Below are 18,804 nucleotides of genomic sequence, written 5' to 3' on the forward strand. Positions count from 1 at the left end.
CAAACTGTGATTAGATAACTCACACTCCAACAACATTGTTTTGCCATGAAACAACTTGTACTCATGATTCAGATCCTGTGCTTCACAAACTGCTGCCTAGTCAGGCCTCTGATATTAACTGTGGTCAGTTCACACGCATACCAGCACAATACACGGAAACACAATTCTCCTGAGTCCAATGATATCACCTTTGGATGTAGGCATCGTTGTAGCCTGAATTATTAGGCACCATAAAGCCCGGGCTTGGTCGCTCTTGTGCGTCAATCAGTGAATCAACACACAAACATATCAGTTATTGCGCAGATAAGAAACAGGACACTTAGAGCGCTCTCTGGCCATTGTTACTGTCTCACAATATTATCCTGTTTGTGTTTAACACTTTTAAGATATAGAAGCTGTTTGGAATAAAACAAGATGAGGGGGTTTCACATGACACATGACCCTGCATGACCCTCCTGGGTTTTGCTGTCTCCTGTGGTGTGTTGATTTAGTGGGGAATCCAAATGGAAGCCCTAAATCCCAGTTAATGTCACAGTGCTGGGAGAACTGGGCACTCCACAGCCACGTTATCTGATGATCAGCTCTGTGCTGGTCTGCTGGCAGCAGCCCCGCTGAGACACAAACATCCTGTTTAGAGAGGGACTGGGAGAAAGAGGGGACAGAATGAGAAATAGTGTAAATGGAAAGTAAATGAACAAGAAACACTACTGACCACGATGTCTGTGCAAACATGCAACGAAACTCTCACAAATCCTCTCTGTTAGTCACAGAGAGACATGTTTGGTGTCACTGTTTGTTTACGCGTCAGGTTTTTCTTCTAGAAAGTACTGAGCGCAGGCAGCCAGTTATATTAGTATGCATGCAGAAACCCGAGAGCAAATAGAACAACCAGCAGACTGAAAATTAGCCCAATTATGACTCCACTGCACTGCTGGTAATCTCTTATTCCATCTGAGCCAGTCAACCACAAGACATTACAGCAAAATGAAACCTAAGTAAGATAAACTACACGTATCATAGTGTAGTTGTAGTTTAGCAGCTTGGACACTTGATTTCTGGTGTACAACTTGACATAGTTGTTGAAATAGATGGTTGTTAAATATTGTTTGTTGCTATTATAGTTGTAGTTAATGTTATTTTGAATGACAGCATTGCCCCCTTGTGGTGGAGTTGGGGTGTTAGAGAATAAGCCTGCGATTAAAATAGGGCAGCATTTCAAATGTAGAAGGAAAAATCAGTGTGCTCAAAAAACAGAAAACTCACAGCAAGAAAAGTCTTTTGCACTGCAAACTCCAGCATCAATACAGTAATATATAATGGACATGGGCTAATGATCAAGGAAAAATAAAACAAGCAATGTTTTAGCAGCAATAATAAAGAACACAATGCAAAATAACCAGGGCAAACTGTGCTCCTGAAAACTTTGTTGTTTTAAAATCATGTTTCATTTAATGTGCCTGTGTGATAAAGACATTTCTACATTTTGTCTGATTCAAGTGTTGTGTGGTCTGTTGTTTTCAAAGACCTCTGAAGTGTTTGTCTATGCTATGAAGTCTACGCTTATTTTACAGTGTTTCATATTTAGCCAACACATTAGGAATGAATCTACGGCTGAAGGTGTATAACTGAGCGTTACTGCTTCCTAAATAACAGAGGAAGCGCTGAAAACAATGCACAAGTTGAAGGATCTTTCTTCCTATTCAAACAGTACAGTATGTTACTCCAGCAGCAATTTTAGGGGATGTGTGCAGTTTGCACGCAATCATTGTCACATGGGGTTAAAATGTGGATGTGGAGCCTCTTTACTGTTCTTGCCTCAGCCACACACAGGGACTGCAGATGTGGTAGAGCTCTTGTGTCTCTCGTGTGTTGAAATTATGTGCATGATGATGAGCTGCCTACAGAAACATGTGCTACAGCATGACTGACATGGTGATTTACTGCCACTGATCCCTCTCTAAACAGCCGCCTCACAATGATGTGTATTGTGGTAGCTTTGCTAGAAGTATTTGTGCAACTTGAGTTTCATTTTGAATTTAAACACGATAAATAACTGTGTCCGTAGAATAAAAGAGCCACCAAATTATTTTAATAGAGAAGAGACAAAGGTGCCTATAAGTTTATGTATGTTTTTTGTTTTTTATGTATTATAGCATCATTTTGTCATTATTAGTGTGTCAGGGTGGATAGTCCATGTTATCTATAAGCAAAAATGCACGGCTAAAGAAAATGCACAGTCATTCCCAGGAAGTGAAATAACTACTTCCTTTTCCAATTAGTCAGTCAAATAATGACGTACATTAGACTATATTATATTTGAATGAACAAACATGGTTAAATAGCTCATTCTTGTTTGCACAAATTCAAGAAGACCCAAATAACTTTCTGTCATATTGTATTCCTCCTTGTCTTCTCATAGTTTGTCAATACTCTAGTGAAAAATCTCTGCTTCTGAAGTAGCTGCAGGACTTTTACTGTTCTCAGAGCAACATGTAATTCTTTAATAGCTTTTAATTACATAATGGGTTTATTCCCAGTCCACTTTGGCACATTTATCTAACAGAAATCTAGCTATACTTGTGCCAATATACATATCACTGACCTACAGTGGACATGCATTAAATCACACTGAATATGTTATTTGCTATTAATGAAAAGATGTAACTTGATTATAAACACTGATCAGTGTGAGACATATCACCATATGGTTGACATGCTTGTTTTGTGACAGATGGATGACATCTCACTGTGATCTCATCTCACAATCTCACAACATTGTGGTTGCCATGGTGACTCATAGACTCACATTTGTTGTAGTCGTGACATCGGTCATGGACTGACGCAGCAAAAGGTGAACTCATGACCCAGAAAGACACTATGTCATTAGAAACTTGTAACTGTTATTGGTCATAATACCTATTAAAAAAGTAAACAGTCTGTTCCTTTTTTGGATAAATGTGGTCACTGTTTACAATCACACACACACACACACACACACACACACACACACACACACACACACTCATCCTCATTGTGAGTGATTACCTTGTGGTGGTGTTTGATATGTTTTTGTGTTTGCTCTCCAGCAAATCTTAAAGACGTCTGGGCTGTGTTCTGTCAACTGACTGACACCCTGAAGCATCTTGGGGCATCTGAGAGCTGAGCCTCAGGGACAACAGGCCAAACTTGTTTTGGCGTCTGCCACAATCCTCAATCCTCAAGTCACCATCCTTTTTTCAGGTAGATAAATGGCAGAGGGATGAAAGCAAATGACAAACATGCTCAGTGAAGGGCAGGGAAACAGGATGAACCTCCGTACACTAAAGTTTGTATTGTCCCCTGTGTCCTCTGTGAATGTACAAGCTTCTGACTTTTTGCTGTTTCTCAAACAACAAAGCCCTAAACTGGAACGTAACTATTGTTGGGTTTAAGCCATAAATAGATGATATGGTCTACGTACGGATTTTCACTTTGCATTTTACAAGAACAACATACAACACACCTTACAGGAAACTTACCACAGAGACAGAGCCAGAACGTGAGCGGTGGAGAAAAGATGTGACATGACAGCACTGGAATGTAAAAACAAAACTAATGGCAACCACAACGCAAAATCTTTGCTTCACACCTGCCTTTCATCTTTGAGGAAACGGGTAGTGCTCCCTGCCACAGCAGTGCCCAGTTCCCCGTGCTGGGCTGCAATTGTTTTCACAATTACTGCCACATCCACGGGTTCATATACTGCACCCTGTGGAATGTAGACTTCACTACACCTCGGTCTACTGCATTTACAGAAAATGAAAAATAGTTTGGACTTCCCATATGATAATGATTTGTTCCCACCTTGCAATACAACACATAGTGTGAAATTAATTATTAACTTCAGCAGCCTTAAGTGAGCCAATTCCAACCAAAGAGCCATTTGTTCTTTCTGAGCATTTGAGCATTTACAAGTCTTCATCAATGGCTGGAGTTTTTTTTAAACTATCATAAAAAAGGTTGAGGCCAGCACAGTGGTTTAGTGGTTAGCAGTGTTGCCTCACAGCAAGAAGGTTCCCGGTTTGAAACCCATCAGGGGCCTTTCTGTGTGGAGTCTGCATGTTCTCCCTGTGCTTGTGTGGGTTTTCTCCAGGTACTCTGGTTTCCTCCCACAGTCCAAAAACATGTATGTCAGGTTGATTGGTGACTCTAAATTGCCCATAGGAGTGAGTGTGAGTGTGTGAGGTTGTTTGTCTCTATGTGGCCCTGTGATGGACTGGGGACCTGTCCAGGGTGGACCCCTGCCTTTCACCCAAAGAGAGCTGGGATAGGCTCCAGCAGGTCCCTGGGACCCTGGTTAGGACTAACCAGGTATAGATGATGAATGAATGAATGAATGAATGAATGAATGAATGAATGAATGAATGAATAAAAAAATGTCGATATATGACATGATGTTATCTCCGATATGTTTAGGGATCTTTGTAGTCCTGTGATACATCAGTTGAGAGCTAACAAGTGCACAGTGAGTTAGGATTTTAAAAGGTCAAGTGATGGATCAAGGTGCACTCTACCAAAATACACATCAGGCTCAGTTTGCGGGTCAGAGAGGTTCTGCTCCGCCTGTTGTATAAGGTCAAGTAATGTCAAGTGATAACAGGGTGATGTCCTGGGGAACATTTATAATAGAAAGTGTGTGTAAAAGCTTGAGTCATGGAGTTTGAGAGCTATTCTCATTTACCAGGCAGCAAGAGTCTCACAAAGAGATGCTATGACTTGCATTGTGTGAAATGTAGGACACGGGGGTTTTGAAACTTAGCACATACTGTGGACTGAAAGTCAAGACATGTCATTTGCTTCAGTTCTGAGTCGCTCAGCACCCTCCTACTTGTGAGCTCTTGTGAAATTGTTAAAATCAGCTATTGAACTTTCACGTCAGCAGATCCCATCACCACGATAACTGAACAAACATCATCCACTGATAAAGACCCTTTGGAAAATGCTAGTAAGTGCACCTTTCCTTATTTTGAGCTCCCTTATTACAGTTGTAATTAATTTTGTAATTAGAAATATTGGTGAGAATTTAGTTCATACAACAGTTCCTGTGCTGTAAAACTCCAAACAAATGGTACGTACCACCAACAACGTCTCACAAAAACATCCAGTTGCTCTTTTTGTGAACCCAGCTCTTAAGCAGACAAAGCACACACAGAGCTAAAATCCCTGAAGAATGAAGGAGACAAACAAGAGTCCTCACTTGTGGAACCGTCCTAAAGCCCCTTCATGAGGCTAATTAAAGAGAGGACACACCTCTCCATGAGGGAGGGGCAGTCTGTTCATGAACACAACCCACTGATACAGCAGACATATACAATCAAATGTATGTGGATTAATTCAACAGGAAATAGTGTGTGTGCTGTGGGTAAAACAGGATCTATGACTGATAGTTTGATTATTTTAAAAGACCGTATTTGTCTCTGTGTACACACAACAGTGTTTCTATCTTGTCATCCGTTCCTCCATGATGACTGCTGTTGATTTCCACACAGTTCCATCGACTGTCCTGTGCACTCTGTCCTGTTGATGCTTTATTCAGTGCCCACACCTTCACTGTGTCGCATATCAAAACCTCTTACCCAGCTAAGGTTCTTTGAGCAACCATGGCACCCATTGCTGCTCATCTGCCTCTATAACATAGACACATTCATGCAGTACACCAAACTGAAAGCTGACGCGTATTCAGGTGGTGCAGCTACTCCTGATTCAGTCATCCACAGCTCCTGTATTTAAAAAAAAGGCCAAATCTGACATCGTTAATGGAAATCTCAAAAAAATCCTACAAACAAATGAGCTTTGTTGAGTTTTCTTTGTGTGGTTCATCCTTTTGTTTTCTTTTCTCTGGAATATATTGTGTCAAGAAATGACTGGTTCACTCATACTGGCAGACAGAAAGTTGGAAATCAAGTTAAAAATGGTCTGACTTTAGTTTTGCCAGAGTCCGTCTATAGTCAGTCATTTTCATTTTGTAAGATCCACAGTATATACACGATCCACATGAGGACCACAAGCTGCTGTGTGTCTCAGTAAGATCCAGATGTAGACAAACTATTGAGACTAGTGTGATGCCTTTTCTTGGTTTCTCTACATATCATGTCATTTTTCAAAAACATATTATGTGTATTTATTTCATCTCTTATATTTTCATTTCACGTTACTTATTTATTTTTAAATAGTTTGTTTCTGTTACATTCATTGTCTTATGTAGGTTCTTCACTTCGAGACTGACTGATATGACAATGTAGGTCAGATTAACTGAGTCATAATTAAAAGATGTAGTTGGTTTTCTGTGGCTGAGTAATGTGCACAACATATAGCCCACAATGACTCTGCCTGTCCTATCTCTTATCTGCCATGTCCCGTCCCCTCCCTAAACCACATGCAGCCTTTCTAGTTTCATGCTTCAGCATGGGCATGTTATTGATTAGGACCCATTTCATTTGAGTTACTGTTGTTGGTGCCAACCTGCAGTTTGATAATGACACAGGAGCAACACGTGATCAGTGGTCAATATTTTTAAAGTCTTGAAAGGAAATAATTTGTTATTTTTGTAATACATGTAATTCATTTTGTTTTTAGGAGCATATTTTTTTTAGATGTTTATTGTGGTGAAGCATGATAAGGTTATTTATATCGCACAATCCACACACGGAGTAATTCAAAGGGCTTTTACAGAAAGTTAAAAGCACGTGCAAAAATCAAAACAAGAAACAGCAAATAGCAGAAAATGAAGTTGAAATAAAAACGAACTTGAGAATGAGCGCAGATTCAAACACTTCACATACAGTGAGTAGTATCTGTGATATCGAAAGTGAGAAGGAGATTTAAAAGGCTCATGTGAAAGCAAAAGGGGGTATTTTCATAAGAGAGCTGTGCAGCGGGTCACAAACAGCACAGTCGTGCTGCAAACAGCCGAGACACACTCAGTGTGCACCTCACTGCTGCGGAGCTCAGCACAAGAGCAGACCTACAACATCCGGGCAATAGGCAGCCTGCGCAGAAACGGAATGGCGGAGGTAAGTGAGCGAAAACGAGGAATGTACTGACCCAAATGACAGAGAAACCGGGCCGGAATTAACACTCGTGTCACTCCGGACGGTTCGCCCGTCTGTCGACGGTTTCACCGGCTGGTGAACGCCGGGTGAAGGAGGGTTACGGAGACGTTTAGGCTGATAAGCGCAGGGAGAAATGGAGAGCCTCTCCAGCGTATCGCCTCTCTCCGCGTTCTTGGCTTTAAAGAGCCATTCCCCTCCGCCTTGGTAGTAAAAGCCGGGGGAAACAATAGGGAGCCCGGCGGGGTCTAACACGGTGGTGCTGAACTGTTCCAGGTGCGCCTCCCCCCCTGCAGAAGAAGCGGATGGAGTGAAAAAGTTTGGAGAGGTGTCATGACTTTGGCGGCGGAAAACTCCGGCCGTCTCTTTCGGAAATATTGAGAAGTAGTTATTTCCTTGTGCCACTCGCCGGAGAGAGGAAGTCACGTTCAGCACCAAGTCACAGGAAAGCGCCCCTGGTCCCAGACTGCGCCCGTGGACTGGGACTTAGATTTTACAGAAAGTATTATCTTGCATGGCGAGTGTTGGCACTTCATGTGATCCAGGGCAGGGTTGACTGGATCATCTTATGGCCTCTCTCCATTACACTTCTAAGTTTGTCACTTTTGTTTTCTGTGGCCTCAGCCTACATACCTTCATCCAAACTGTGTTATATTCTTTTAGCCTAAAGCAGAACCTGTTGGCACAAACAGAAGACATGCCGTCACACAGCCTAAAAATAAACTCATCCTGTCCATTGAAGAGAAATGCTAAAGGAGCTCAGCTAAACTGAACATTGCAAAGGGGGTTTCTGATGTGTAGAGCATTTTAAGAGTGATCAGGACAAAGGCCTTGTTGCTGAGATCTAAAAAAGGTGTCGGCCTACAGGTGCCCTTTAAGATCAACTAAACCAGGAACAGAAATAAGAAAAAATCCTAAAATCGTAAAAAAAATAGCCACCTGGCTGAATGATGTCTTTGGTAGAAAATGTCACTATATCAAACCCTGTTAAAAGTTTGTGACTCTCAAAGGCTAATATGATCCTCTCAGAGCAGCTGAAGGTAAAAAAGAGCGGTTTAATAGTCAAGAGTCTGCTGATCTGTAATGGGATGAGGCAGGATCAGCCACCGTTTGATCCCGTGTTGTTTACATCAGTGCACGTGTGCCACAGATACACAGAGGAATGTGTTGCTCTGTTGTAATGTATCCCTATGCTGTTTTATATGACTTTGAAAGCTCATACAAATAATGCTATGTGTGTGTGTGTGTGTGTGTGTGTGTAGGTGTGTGACATGGCTCTATAGAGAAGTGTAGAGGTTGCGGCCTAGTGGAGGGTGGATGAGGTCCAACGATGAAGGCCTTGAGCCGGAGAAGCAGGAGTCTGACCAGGCCTTAGAGGAGTTGGGGAAGACGTCTCCTCACCACATGAAGATGGCAGCACAATCCCACACTGTACGGTCAAGTTCATCCGTCCCTGCATGTGTCTGACATGGTTGTCGTATAAAAAGCCACAATATTTTTCATTGATTATGGAGATTCGATAGCTCCAGGCCATCGTGTGTCGTATCCACAGCCATTATCACAGTGGTTTAAAAAAAAAAACCTTCTGGGATACTGATTGTTTTAAGACTAGTAACATTTAAATCATCTAACCACTAGTAGTTTTTACAATTCTACTGGAGACTTAATACTTATGATGTTAATAATTATTTATAAAGTTAGTTATAAACTATTTGTACATAAACAACACAGTTTTCAATAAGGCATCCTGAGGACCTATGTTATTTTACAAACAGATAATGTACACTGCACTGGTACTGCACTTTCATTTCTGGGTCAAGTACCTTCCAGCTGATTTCCTGGACACTTTTCTTGTAATTTTCTGTAAATGACTTGGTATTTTCACAAAAGCTGTTTTGACATCAGAGGCCAAATGAGGAAATTCCAGTTGTAGTGGCAGCTTATAGGTTTGTTTTAGTTGAACAGATGATAATATACAGACCATGATTTCTTACAAAAGATGTTTCATGACTTTTGTCTTATACCCTGTACATAAACATTCATGTTTTTGCTGCATATTGTTTGAAGTACATGCTAACCTGTAGCTTTCACCGTTGTACTTAAGCTGTATATTTCTATGGAGTAGTCCTGTAACATAAAGTGGCTTGATGCATCATATTTTCATCTTTCTTGGAAATATCCTGCTAATTAACAACTAAATAACAACTTTTTAGAACATTACAAGAAAAGTTTCTAAGAAATTAGCTGGAAAACAGGGAACGTGGAATGTTTGTTATCCATTTTTTTTCACACACGTTCAAGAAAATAGATTTTAAAAAGTGTTGTGTAAAGTTGTTAGTACTTCTCAGTGGATCCAGTGTGTAACAGTGATTAACCTACTCAAGTCCAAATGCCAACGCTTCTTAGATATACTATGATCTGGACGCCTGAGAATCTCCACACACATTTGGTCACTGTAAGTGTTGGCATTCAATCTTTTGTAAAATATTACAGTTAATACCATCACTTGCATTACATACAGTGATTTATTTTATGTTTGTTTCTAAAACATCCTTTACATTATCATCTGATTCAGATATTAGATTTCCTTTAGCCTGTAGAGGAATAAAAACATGCCAGCTGTGCCCTTGAGATCTCCTGAGATGGTTATTCTCAAGAAATGTGGGAGTGTTTGAAATACCTCCCTGGTCTCCCTCCCTCGTCCACTCAGTAACCTCCCTCCACCGGTCACTGTCTTACTCTGTAACTCTGTGTTTGTAGGCCAGCGAGCTTCCTTTGGAGGAGCTGCTGGCTCTGTGTGCCTATACGGCGTCAGATCCAGAGAAGGAGACCTGTCACATGACTGCCAGCCTGCCAGACATGACACTGGACAAGGTGAGAGACAAACCAAAGGATGCCGGTGCATTCATGTTTAATATCACTTTACATACTGATTAATAAATTTACACAAATGAATATTATTAGTGCTACTTTTGCTTCTGTTTGTTCTTTGCTGTGCTCTGGGTTGAGCTATTCTTTATTTCTGTTGTCCAGGATCAGATAACTGAGGATCTCTGTCCTGGAGAGGAGGAAGAAGAATCGTCAGCTGATGATCTCACCCCCTCAGTCACCTCGAACACCTCAGATCTGCTCTGCCGTCTGCAAGGTGACGCACGCAAAGATGTACATTTATTATTGTACATTATTCTATAACATTTGAAATGATCTTTGTTCTCTCAGCAAAAGAAAAGTTCAAAATGGAGGATCAGGTTCATAATTTGAATTCAGTATGAATAGTTTTAAACCCACTGGCACAATCAACAGCTTCTTCCAATGAAACTGCGCTGAAAGAAAGGCCATCTCTGGAGCTTCTGGTTTGTGGTGTAATACTTTTATTTTGCTGAGCTGAGACTGTAGGTGGTTACTCATAAGGCGTTTTAATAATATGACTTGGCAGGGTTTATAATGTCAAGATGTTTCATGAGACCTTTGATTTGTTTCTATATAATTTGATATTCAAGATTGAATAGAACTTTATTATTCCCAGGGGGAAATTGCTTTGCCTTGTTACAGCTGCTCTCGACTGGGGAAAAAAAAGGAAAAAGTGAAAGAACCACACCAAAGAAAAGAGCCAATAAAAATCTAAAAACGTCTAAAGATGAATACATGAATATAAAACAAAATAAATTAGAATAATTTTCAAAATAAAATGGGGGGAAAGAATAAAATATGGTTTAGTACAGTGCATTGCACTGAACCATCCTGATAGGAGACTATGTTTTTGTTTTAGTTCATAAAACTAAATTATATCAAAGCCACTGCAAGTGCATCAGCTAAAGCAAATATTTCAAACATCCTTCCCATGGTAGGGAATTTGTTTGAAATGAATGACAGTATTTCTCTACAGTATATTATGAAAACTAAATATAAGGCAGGTTTGCTGCTTTTGTATTTTTGATTTATCCAGGAGAGATTGACTGTATCTAAAGGCAAAAGTGAACAGGTGCAGCGTTCCTATTTATTTCCTTCCTCTTCAGTGCTTTATACTAAAATGTGTTAGTGAAGTTAGTTTTTGAAATGGTCCTTGATCCTACTCTCTGTTTGTCTCTTGAAGGTGGAGACAAAGACGCGTTAGTCAACACATCAGATGACGACTCTGATGATGCATCTTTTCCCTCAAATGAAGAGCACAAGGTAGACGATCAAGTCAAAAACACACATCTAGTGTGGACTCAGTCTGAGTCTGACTGACATTAAGCGTTATATTTTGTATTGCACACTATTTACACAAGCCAGAGAAAACTAGTGGGGATCAAATCTGACCCCTTTCAAAACCAAAGTAGATTAGCAGCTTGGACCTGAGATGTGGTTCTCATCAAGCCCTTGTATCTTAAATTTGGCAGGTCGGCCCTGTGAGCTCTACCATGCAGCACCGATTTAAACCAAAGTCTTTACAATGATATATGAGACCTCAGAACTGTGACTGAATGTGTTTTTGATTTCTTCGTCAGGAGATCATGGTTGGCTCCATGTACCAGGCAAAAATACCCCCCCTCAGTCCTTATACCTACGAGGAAAGAGGTAAGAAACTTAAAACATCAGTGTTGACAACCAGGGTTTAACCATTATTTGATGTAATGTGTTGTATAAACTTTGTATTAAATAACTTAAACACTAAGTCATTTCAGGTGATTTAAGGCTCCCTGTGTCGATTTTTTTAAGTCAGTTCAATTTAATTTAGACTTGATCATTGTACAAAAATACAATGAAATTAAACCGTAAATAAAAAATATAAACCCCCAATCGATGGTCTCAGTCAATCATCACGCGTCCATCGTTCAGAATTAAATTTCTGACTTCTGACACATCTCTTGTCTTTGTCTTACTCTTTTTTTTTAATCAGCTTTGATTTGTTGTGCTCACTCCACTGTGTCTGTCTCCTCCCTGTTCCTCTCCAGCCCACGGCAGTGAGGACCAGTTGCTGTGGAGTCCAGGTGTCCTGTCGGTGCAGGCCGTGGAGGAGTTCTTACTGGATGCACAAAGACCACGTGGCCAGTTGGGGGTAGCGTGCACACAAATGCAAGGATACACTGTTCAAGACAATGAACAGGTACGGTTATCACACACATGGCATTTCAGACACTGATGCTATCATTAGTAGTCAGTGCTCTGCTTATTTCAAGAGAAGTTAACCAGTTAGCTCCTGAGACATGGACCAAAATAACTAAGTAGTTTTAGAAACATATTTCCACTCACCTTTTTTTCAGGCACTGTATGAACTAGTGAAATGCAACTTCAATGCAGCAGAAGCACTGAGACGACTACACTTCAATGTGAAAGTGCTCGGTGGTAAGAACCTTCCTGTTGTCCTACTTTTTCCAGCTTTCCGTTAACATGAATAGGTTGTGGTCGCTACAGAGGAAAGACCAGTGTATATTACTTGACTCAGAACAGTAGCTGCTGACAGACAGGAAATTAGGACAAGCCTCGTATGTCTTAGGATGGAATCTATAATATATCTAAATGATTTCTCTTGGTACCAACTAGCCCTGAGTCTTGCTGCCTGAGAAGTCACATGATGGATTATCTTGTCTGAAATATTATCACACATTGTGGAGGAGCAGCTCATTGACAAGATCAAAGATAAACACATTTCACATACAACATAGATCAGAAGGAAAGTTTTCTTCAAATGTGTAATTAACAAAGTCACTAAAAATTAATAATTCAAATCATAAATGTTGTAGTGACTTGTGTAGATAGGGCTCACACAGTAGCTGGGAAACAAATGGATCTGAAGATGCTGATCAAACAGGTGTCCCCCAAGGTGCAGTCAGAGGACTCACTCCAAGGATGTACAGTACGCAGAGGTACATGTGTCTGAACAGCTCAGTCCCTTAATGCTGAGCACAAGAGAATGCACTCACCTACAGGTTTAACTAGTTTCTGCAGTTATAGACCATCAAAACACACCATCCACACCTTAAAGGTAAAATCACATCCTTCGAAAGACACGTGAAAATCTAAGAGAATTGATAAAAGGGAGTTACACAGACTGAGTCAATCATTGAGTCCAATGAGCTTTATCCAGTAGAGGATACTGCAAAATAATAACTGTGTTTAATAGCTTTTCAATGTAACAGCAGCTGATGAGCTCTTATTCAGCACCGAGGCTCCAGCTCAGGCCCTCATTCCATTTACTTATTTAATCTGTTGACAGTACGCATTAATCAATATACAACAAATATAAATGTGTCACATCAAACCAGAAGGCTTATTCCCACCTGCTAATATTTGTCCCTGTGGTTTGGAAGGAATGAAAACAAAGATGTTAAAAAAATTAAATGCAAATTGTTTTCAGATTCTTTTAAGCTTGACATGTTTTGCAGGTTTTATGTGGTTTATGTCAGGCTTAATCACACACATGTATTGTATTGTAGGCCTGCAGGTATATTAAAATAGATGCATAGCACTATAAGCCTTCTGTCTCCACTCTATTTAGATGAGCTGTGTGCCTGGAGTGAAGAGGAGTGTAGGAACTTTGAGCACGGCTATCGAGTTTACGGGAAAAACTTCCACCTCATTCAGGCAAATAAGGTAAGTTCTCAAGATGTCCACAATTTTCCTCAGGGATCTTTCCTGGAGTTTGTTTTTCATCCGCCATACTTACCTGATGGGACCATTTCTTTTTTCTGACACGCGATGTGACATTTTCTGCCCCCTCAGGTCCGAACGCGCTCTGTGGGCGAGTGTGTGGAGTATTACTACATGTGGAAGAAATCTGACCGTCACGAGTACTTCACCCAGCAGGCCACCAGGCTCACCCGCAAGAAGTACAGCCTGCAATCAGGGAGCACGTGAGTACTGCAGGAAGGCTCATGGACTGACTCTGTCTTAGACAGCACCTGATTCAAACAGACAGGATTCATTCCAGGCATGTCCACACAGACAGACCACATCTTCGAACCTACATTATCTACTAACAAATTGCCAAGAGGACTGTTTTACTTTCCAACTTATTACTTATTGATCCTATAGAAAATCCCATGTTACTGTAATTTGTGCTCATCAGTGTGCTGCAAGCCTCTAGAATATGAAATAATGGACAGTAAACAAACGTTCAGGCTGTGATTAATCTAAACCTTCAAAAGATAAATTTAGATCTCTGCTGAAAAGGTATTTGTGTTTAATTTACATTTGCATGGAGTGTTTTCTATATTTGTCTTGCCTTTCCATTCCGACACCAGTATGACAGTCATATCCTGAGAACCTCTTTAACCAGACCAGTTTATTTATTTATTCCCATAAGTTGCAGTTTTAAACAACACAGGCCGTCCCAAACGGTAATCCACAAAATACCTCATTAGAAACTCCTTATTCATCCGTCTTGTTTTTTTCAGTCTATCACTTTCCGTAAGCAACTCCTTATGGAAACTGTCCTGAAGTGATGCCTCCCAACTGGAATTCACTGGATATTTATATAGTAAGCGCCTCCCTGCCCGTGACCTTAAAGGGTCAGTTCACTCAGTTTCGTAGTGCTGTTGCTGAAGAAATAGCCCGTAAGAGCGACAGGACAGCTCAACAAAATAAAACTCTGTAGCAAAAGCAGCATGTGGAGAACATGTGGAGAAATTAGTCCTTCTTTTGCTCTTTGTATTTTTAACATGACATCGCCTCTTGATAATTTAAGGTCCCCCCACCCACTCTACAATGACAGTGGTTGTATTATGTGTTGCAGGGAGGATGGAGACCAGGATGGGGAGGTCGGGGAGCTGGATGGAAGTAACAGTTCCTCAGGCTTGTTGTCCAGGCAGCTAGAGTCCACATTACCTCCACAGTCGAACTTGGACCTGGATAAACAAGGTAACTTCCGGAGGAAATCTCTTACAAGCCCTTTATGTGGAGGCTGAAATCCTGGAAGACGTTACCAAATTTGACTCTTCTCAGCATTAAATTGACTTCATGCAACAGTAGAATAAATCGATTGTTTTATGAATTAATATAACAGAACAGCATTGATAGTAGAACATTAGCTCTTCATAGACTTCGCCACATTCTGCCATATGACAGCGTCTAAAAATGGAGGCTTGGGTTTGGTTTCCCATAACCCCGAAGTCTTTACAGCACATTTTACAAATCACATCATTTCTGCTATTCATTGTGTTATATGTGCAGTTCTTTGGGTTTTCATTTTTGTCACTTGAATTTCTTGTTTACATTATGTAGTTTCATCTTCTATTGTGACATCACATATTCATTATCTTTTGTTATAAATCAGTTTTATGTCTCAGTTTCCTCCCTTGTTTTCCCCATTATTTTCTTGCTTTTTGTGTGTCTTGCGGTGTTTGTGCGTACACAATTGCACGTCTGTATCTGTATGTGTGTGCATGCTGGGCATGTTGACATGGTGCTCCAGAGGAGGAGGGCCGTCCCCGGCGCAGACGAACTCCCCGCTTTCTCTTAAAGCCATGAACTCATCCGAACAGGCCAGAGAAAGCAGGCTGGGCCTGCAGGTAAAGACAATAGGAGAGTGAGAGAGAAAATAAATGATTCATGTTGAAAATGAAGCCCATTACTTTATCTTCTATAGACAATCAAATGCTAAAAACAGCCCAGATAAAAACAGAACTAATGTAAACAAGCATGAAGACCATTCTGGCTATGGAGTAATTTTCCACATTCATTTACAGGTAATTTTGAATATTTTAAGAATGAATTGCCTCTTAAGTGCATTTGATTATTACGGTCATATCTTCTCTTCAAGTGTTAACCTTGGTGAATCAAAATGAAAACTAAATTCATTGTGGCAAATGTTTAATCATATTTTACAGTTAGAAATATTTATATATTTAAGTTTGCAAGTTGATTTGTTATAACTGCTGTGGTGCATAAGGATCACACATACACAGACTTTACAATATGTTATTTCCAATGCAATCAACAAAATGAAACATGCAGCAAACCACAGATATTCATCTCGCTCTGTAAGTGCTTTATTGTGGTTGGTAAGAAAGGACAAGTCACAGAGTCTCATGCAAATAGATGAACCCTTGAAATCCCACAGCTGGTAATTTAAGAGGTGTGTCACCACACATCATTTCCTTATTGATTCCATATTATATAATAATTCATAAAAGTAAATTCACTAATGGTTGTGGGAGCCTCTAATTAAGTAGTAAGAGATTACATAACTGCAGCTGAAGGCATCTGGTCGCTCAGTCAGCACAGCTTCTGAATTCATTTGCTTCTGTCCAGATGGAGAACTGTTGATGGGGCTGTCAGAGCTGTGTAGTGACGGATGTCCTCAGCAGCTGTTTAGCTGTCCCTTCTCTTTGCTGCCAATGGACGACCTGCAGGATCCTGCCTCCGGAAGTTGTTGTCCCTCTGCTCCAGCCCATCTCCAGTCCCAGCCCTCTCTGCAGAGCTCCTATCAGGCCTGTGGGAGCCCTCCATCCTGCCATGACGACCATCGCCTGCCGGGCCCCTGTTTCTTCCAGCTACACATGCGTGGTGGACCTTTTGTTTGTGAACACCCCGACTGTGGTCCAGCAGGTGATGGTACTAGTTCCCCCCATGGGCTGCAGGTGGAATTTAGCCTGCCGTCTACCTCGCCTCCGTCATCTGTTGTCCTCCCGTCACACCTCCAGGCGTTTGGCAGCCTGCTGCACCCCTCTCCCGTCCAGCATCCCCACTCCCTCACACAGCGACAGGACATGAGGAAAACATATTGAGTGGTACCGTTTGTGGTTTGTCCTGTGTCAAAATCGTTGTTCAGTGTTGGTATCCACACCAGGCTGGGAAAAACCAAGACTGAAAGCGCATTTACCGAACCTTAAGGATGGACCTACTCCTTGTCTGTCTGACCTGTCTTTTTAAAACGAGAGGGTGTTTATCGCTATCTCCAGGTGTTGATTATGTTCGTTAACAGTTCAGTTCACTGATGTCAGGATTAGAAACCTGTGAAAGCACAGTGCAGGTCGTGAGAGCTGCAGTGACCGTGCAAACAAACAGAAGCATGTTCTTAACAGTTTATTTCTTCTTAAAACAGACTCAGAGTGTGAACAGCTGTTGCTTCATTTTCTTATTTATAAAGATGGAGGCGTGTGACTGCTGCTCAGATTTAACACAACCTCTTCTGGCAATAGCCAATCCGATGTTTCTTTATGTTCTGCATTCTGCTCAGCACTTTTGCCGCCGCAGCTTTTGGAGATCTCGTCCCTGTACGGAGTGAAATCTGTCCATTCAGACAATGTTGGAGTAGTTTATTTAGTACGCTCTCTGCTGTGACTGGCTCAGTCTTTTCAACCTCCCACATGTCTGTGCTTCTCTGAACCTCTAGCCTTTTCTAGTCTTCATTATTTTTTCCCCTGAGGATTGAGATGGAGATTTATAAAAGTGCAATAACTTAACCACCATTCATATTATGACACATGACACAGTACAGGCTGACAAGCAGAAACTAAAAACATGGAAGTGTAAAACATACACGCTAAGATACAATACGTCCCTGAAACTTTGGTGATCTCCAAGGCCATTGATCAGAGAATAACCCTCCATGAACAGTAAGAATCAGTCTCTGTCACTGAGGACAGGGCTCAGATACAGTTAGAGGGAGTTTTTTGGATTAAGAGGTGCCTAGTGTATGTCATGGGACCAAAGACCATCCTTTGGGTAACTCAGTAAACCTCATTTTGCAACAGGTCCCATCTGGCCGATTTGCTTGATTTTATGAAAATAACCAATTTTCTAACCAGCAACAAGTAGCATCTTCTAAGTAATGTCCAATCCATAATGATCATATCAGACCTGATGAAATATACTGAAAAATGCCACATATGTATGAACATTTACATGTCTAACATTTCTGTATTTTAAAGCCCTCGATTTTTATTAAACACTGCGCAACAGATGCCAAATTCCCATGATCCCATCAAACTGAGTTGTCAAGCTTTCATGAATTTGAGAGTGATAGACTTTTATATTCTCAGTTCACTTTTATCATCTCACAGTATTTCACTGTACTTCACAGAGAGAGCCTCGAATAATTCAGGCTTTAATGTGCCTCTTATTAGGAACAATTTCATACATTTTTAGTCACTAAATAATGTATATATTTTGTGTTAATTCATATACATATGTGGTATTTTCTTTTTACTCACTGTCTGTCTTTAAAGATATAAAAGACAAGGTACATGAAAGGAAAAGATTTTGCCCAAAGTTCTTCCATCTACCTGTCCTTTTATTTATTCCTCGTTATAAATATGCTGATATTTCCTGTGATCCCTGTTTAAAGCCAAGACTTTTCCAGATCAATGTTTGTTTTGTTTACATGAGGATGGGGGCAGGAAAAGGTGTGGAATCACTGCCTTTTGTTAATTCTTCATTTTTACTTATATTTCCTGCAATTTATATATTGTACTGCTTCTGTTATGTTTGTTTAGAATTATTATATTTTGGGGGGTGGGACAATTAAAATGAATACCGGTGAATGGTGATATTAAAATGTGTCACGCTTGTGTTGGTTATTTTAAAGACTGGCGCAGTGCCTGCTCTTCTTTGTGAGATGTGTGGTGCCACATGTGTTATGTTAGTGTTCACAAGTGAAGATTTTAAAGTTTTGATGATTCATGTAAAAGTTCAACTGAGTGGAAATAATTTCATTCATTTCCCTTTTATACAGGAAATGTGGCCTGCTGCAATACAGTTTGTGTTGTTGTTGTGCTATAACACAATTAAC

At 40.6% G+C, this 18,804-nt stretch overlaps 1 protein-coding gene across 1 annotated transcript; it reads left to right on the forward strand.

The window, feature by feature from the left end:
* Nucleotides 1-8,381: 8,381 nt before the first annotated feature.
* Nucleotides 8,382-18,519, forward strand: mier2 (mesoderm induction early response 1, family member 2). The gene is made up of 11 exons (XM_026305633.1): nucleotides 8,382-8,519; nucleotides 9,849-9,962; nucleotides 10,122-10,233; nucleotides 11,182-11,261; nucleotides 11,579-11,648; nucleotides 12,026-12,177; nucleotides 12,335-12,416; nucleotides 13,570-13,664; nucleotides 13,794-13,924; nucleotides 14,806-14,930; nucleotides 16,323-18,519. The coding sequence occupies exons 1-11, from the start codon at nucleotides 8,406-8,408 to the stop codon at nucleotides 16,796-16,798; spliced, it is 1,551 nt and encodes a 516-aa protein (XP_026161418.1). The 5' UTR covers nucleotides 8,382-8,405; the 3' UTR covers nucleotides 16,799-18,519.
* The last annotated feature ends 285 nt before the right edge of the window (nucleotides 18,520-18,804 follow it).

Source organism: Mastacembelus armatus, chromosome 4, assembly GCF_900324485.2.
Source record: "Mastacembelus armatus chromosome 4, fMasArm1.2, whole genome shotgun sequence".
NCBI lineage: Eukaryota > Metazoa > Chordata > Actinopteri > Synbranchiformes > Mastacembelidae > Mastacembelus > Mastacembelus armatus.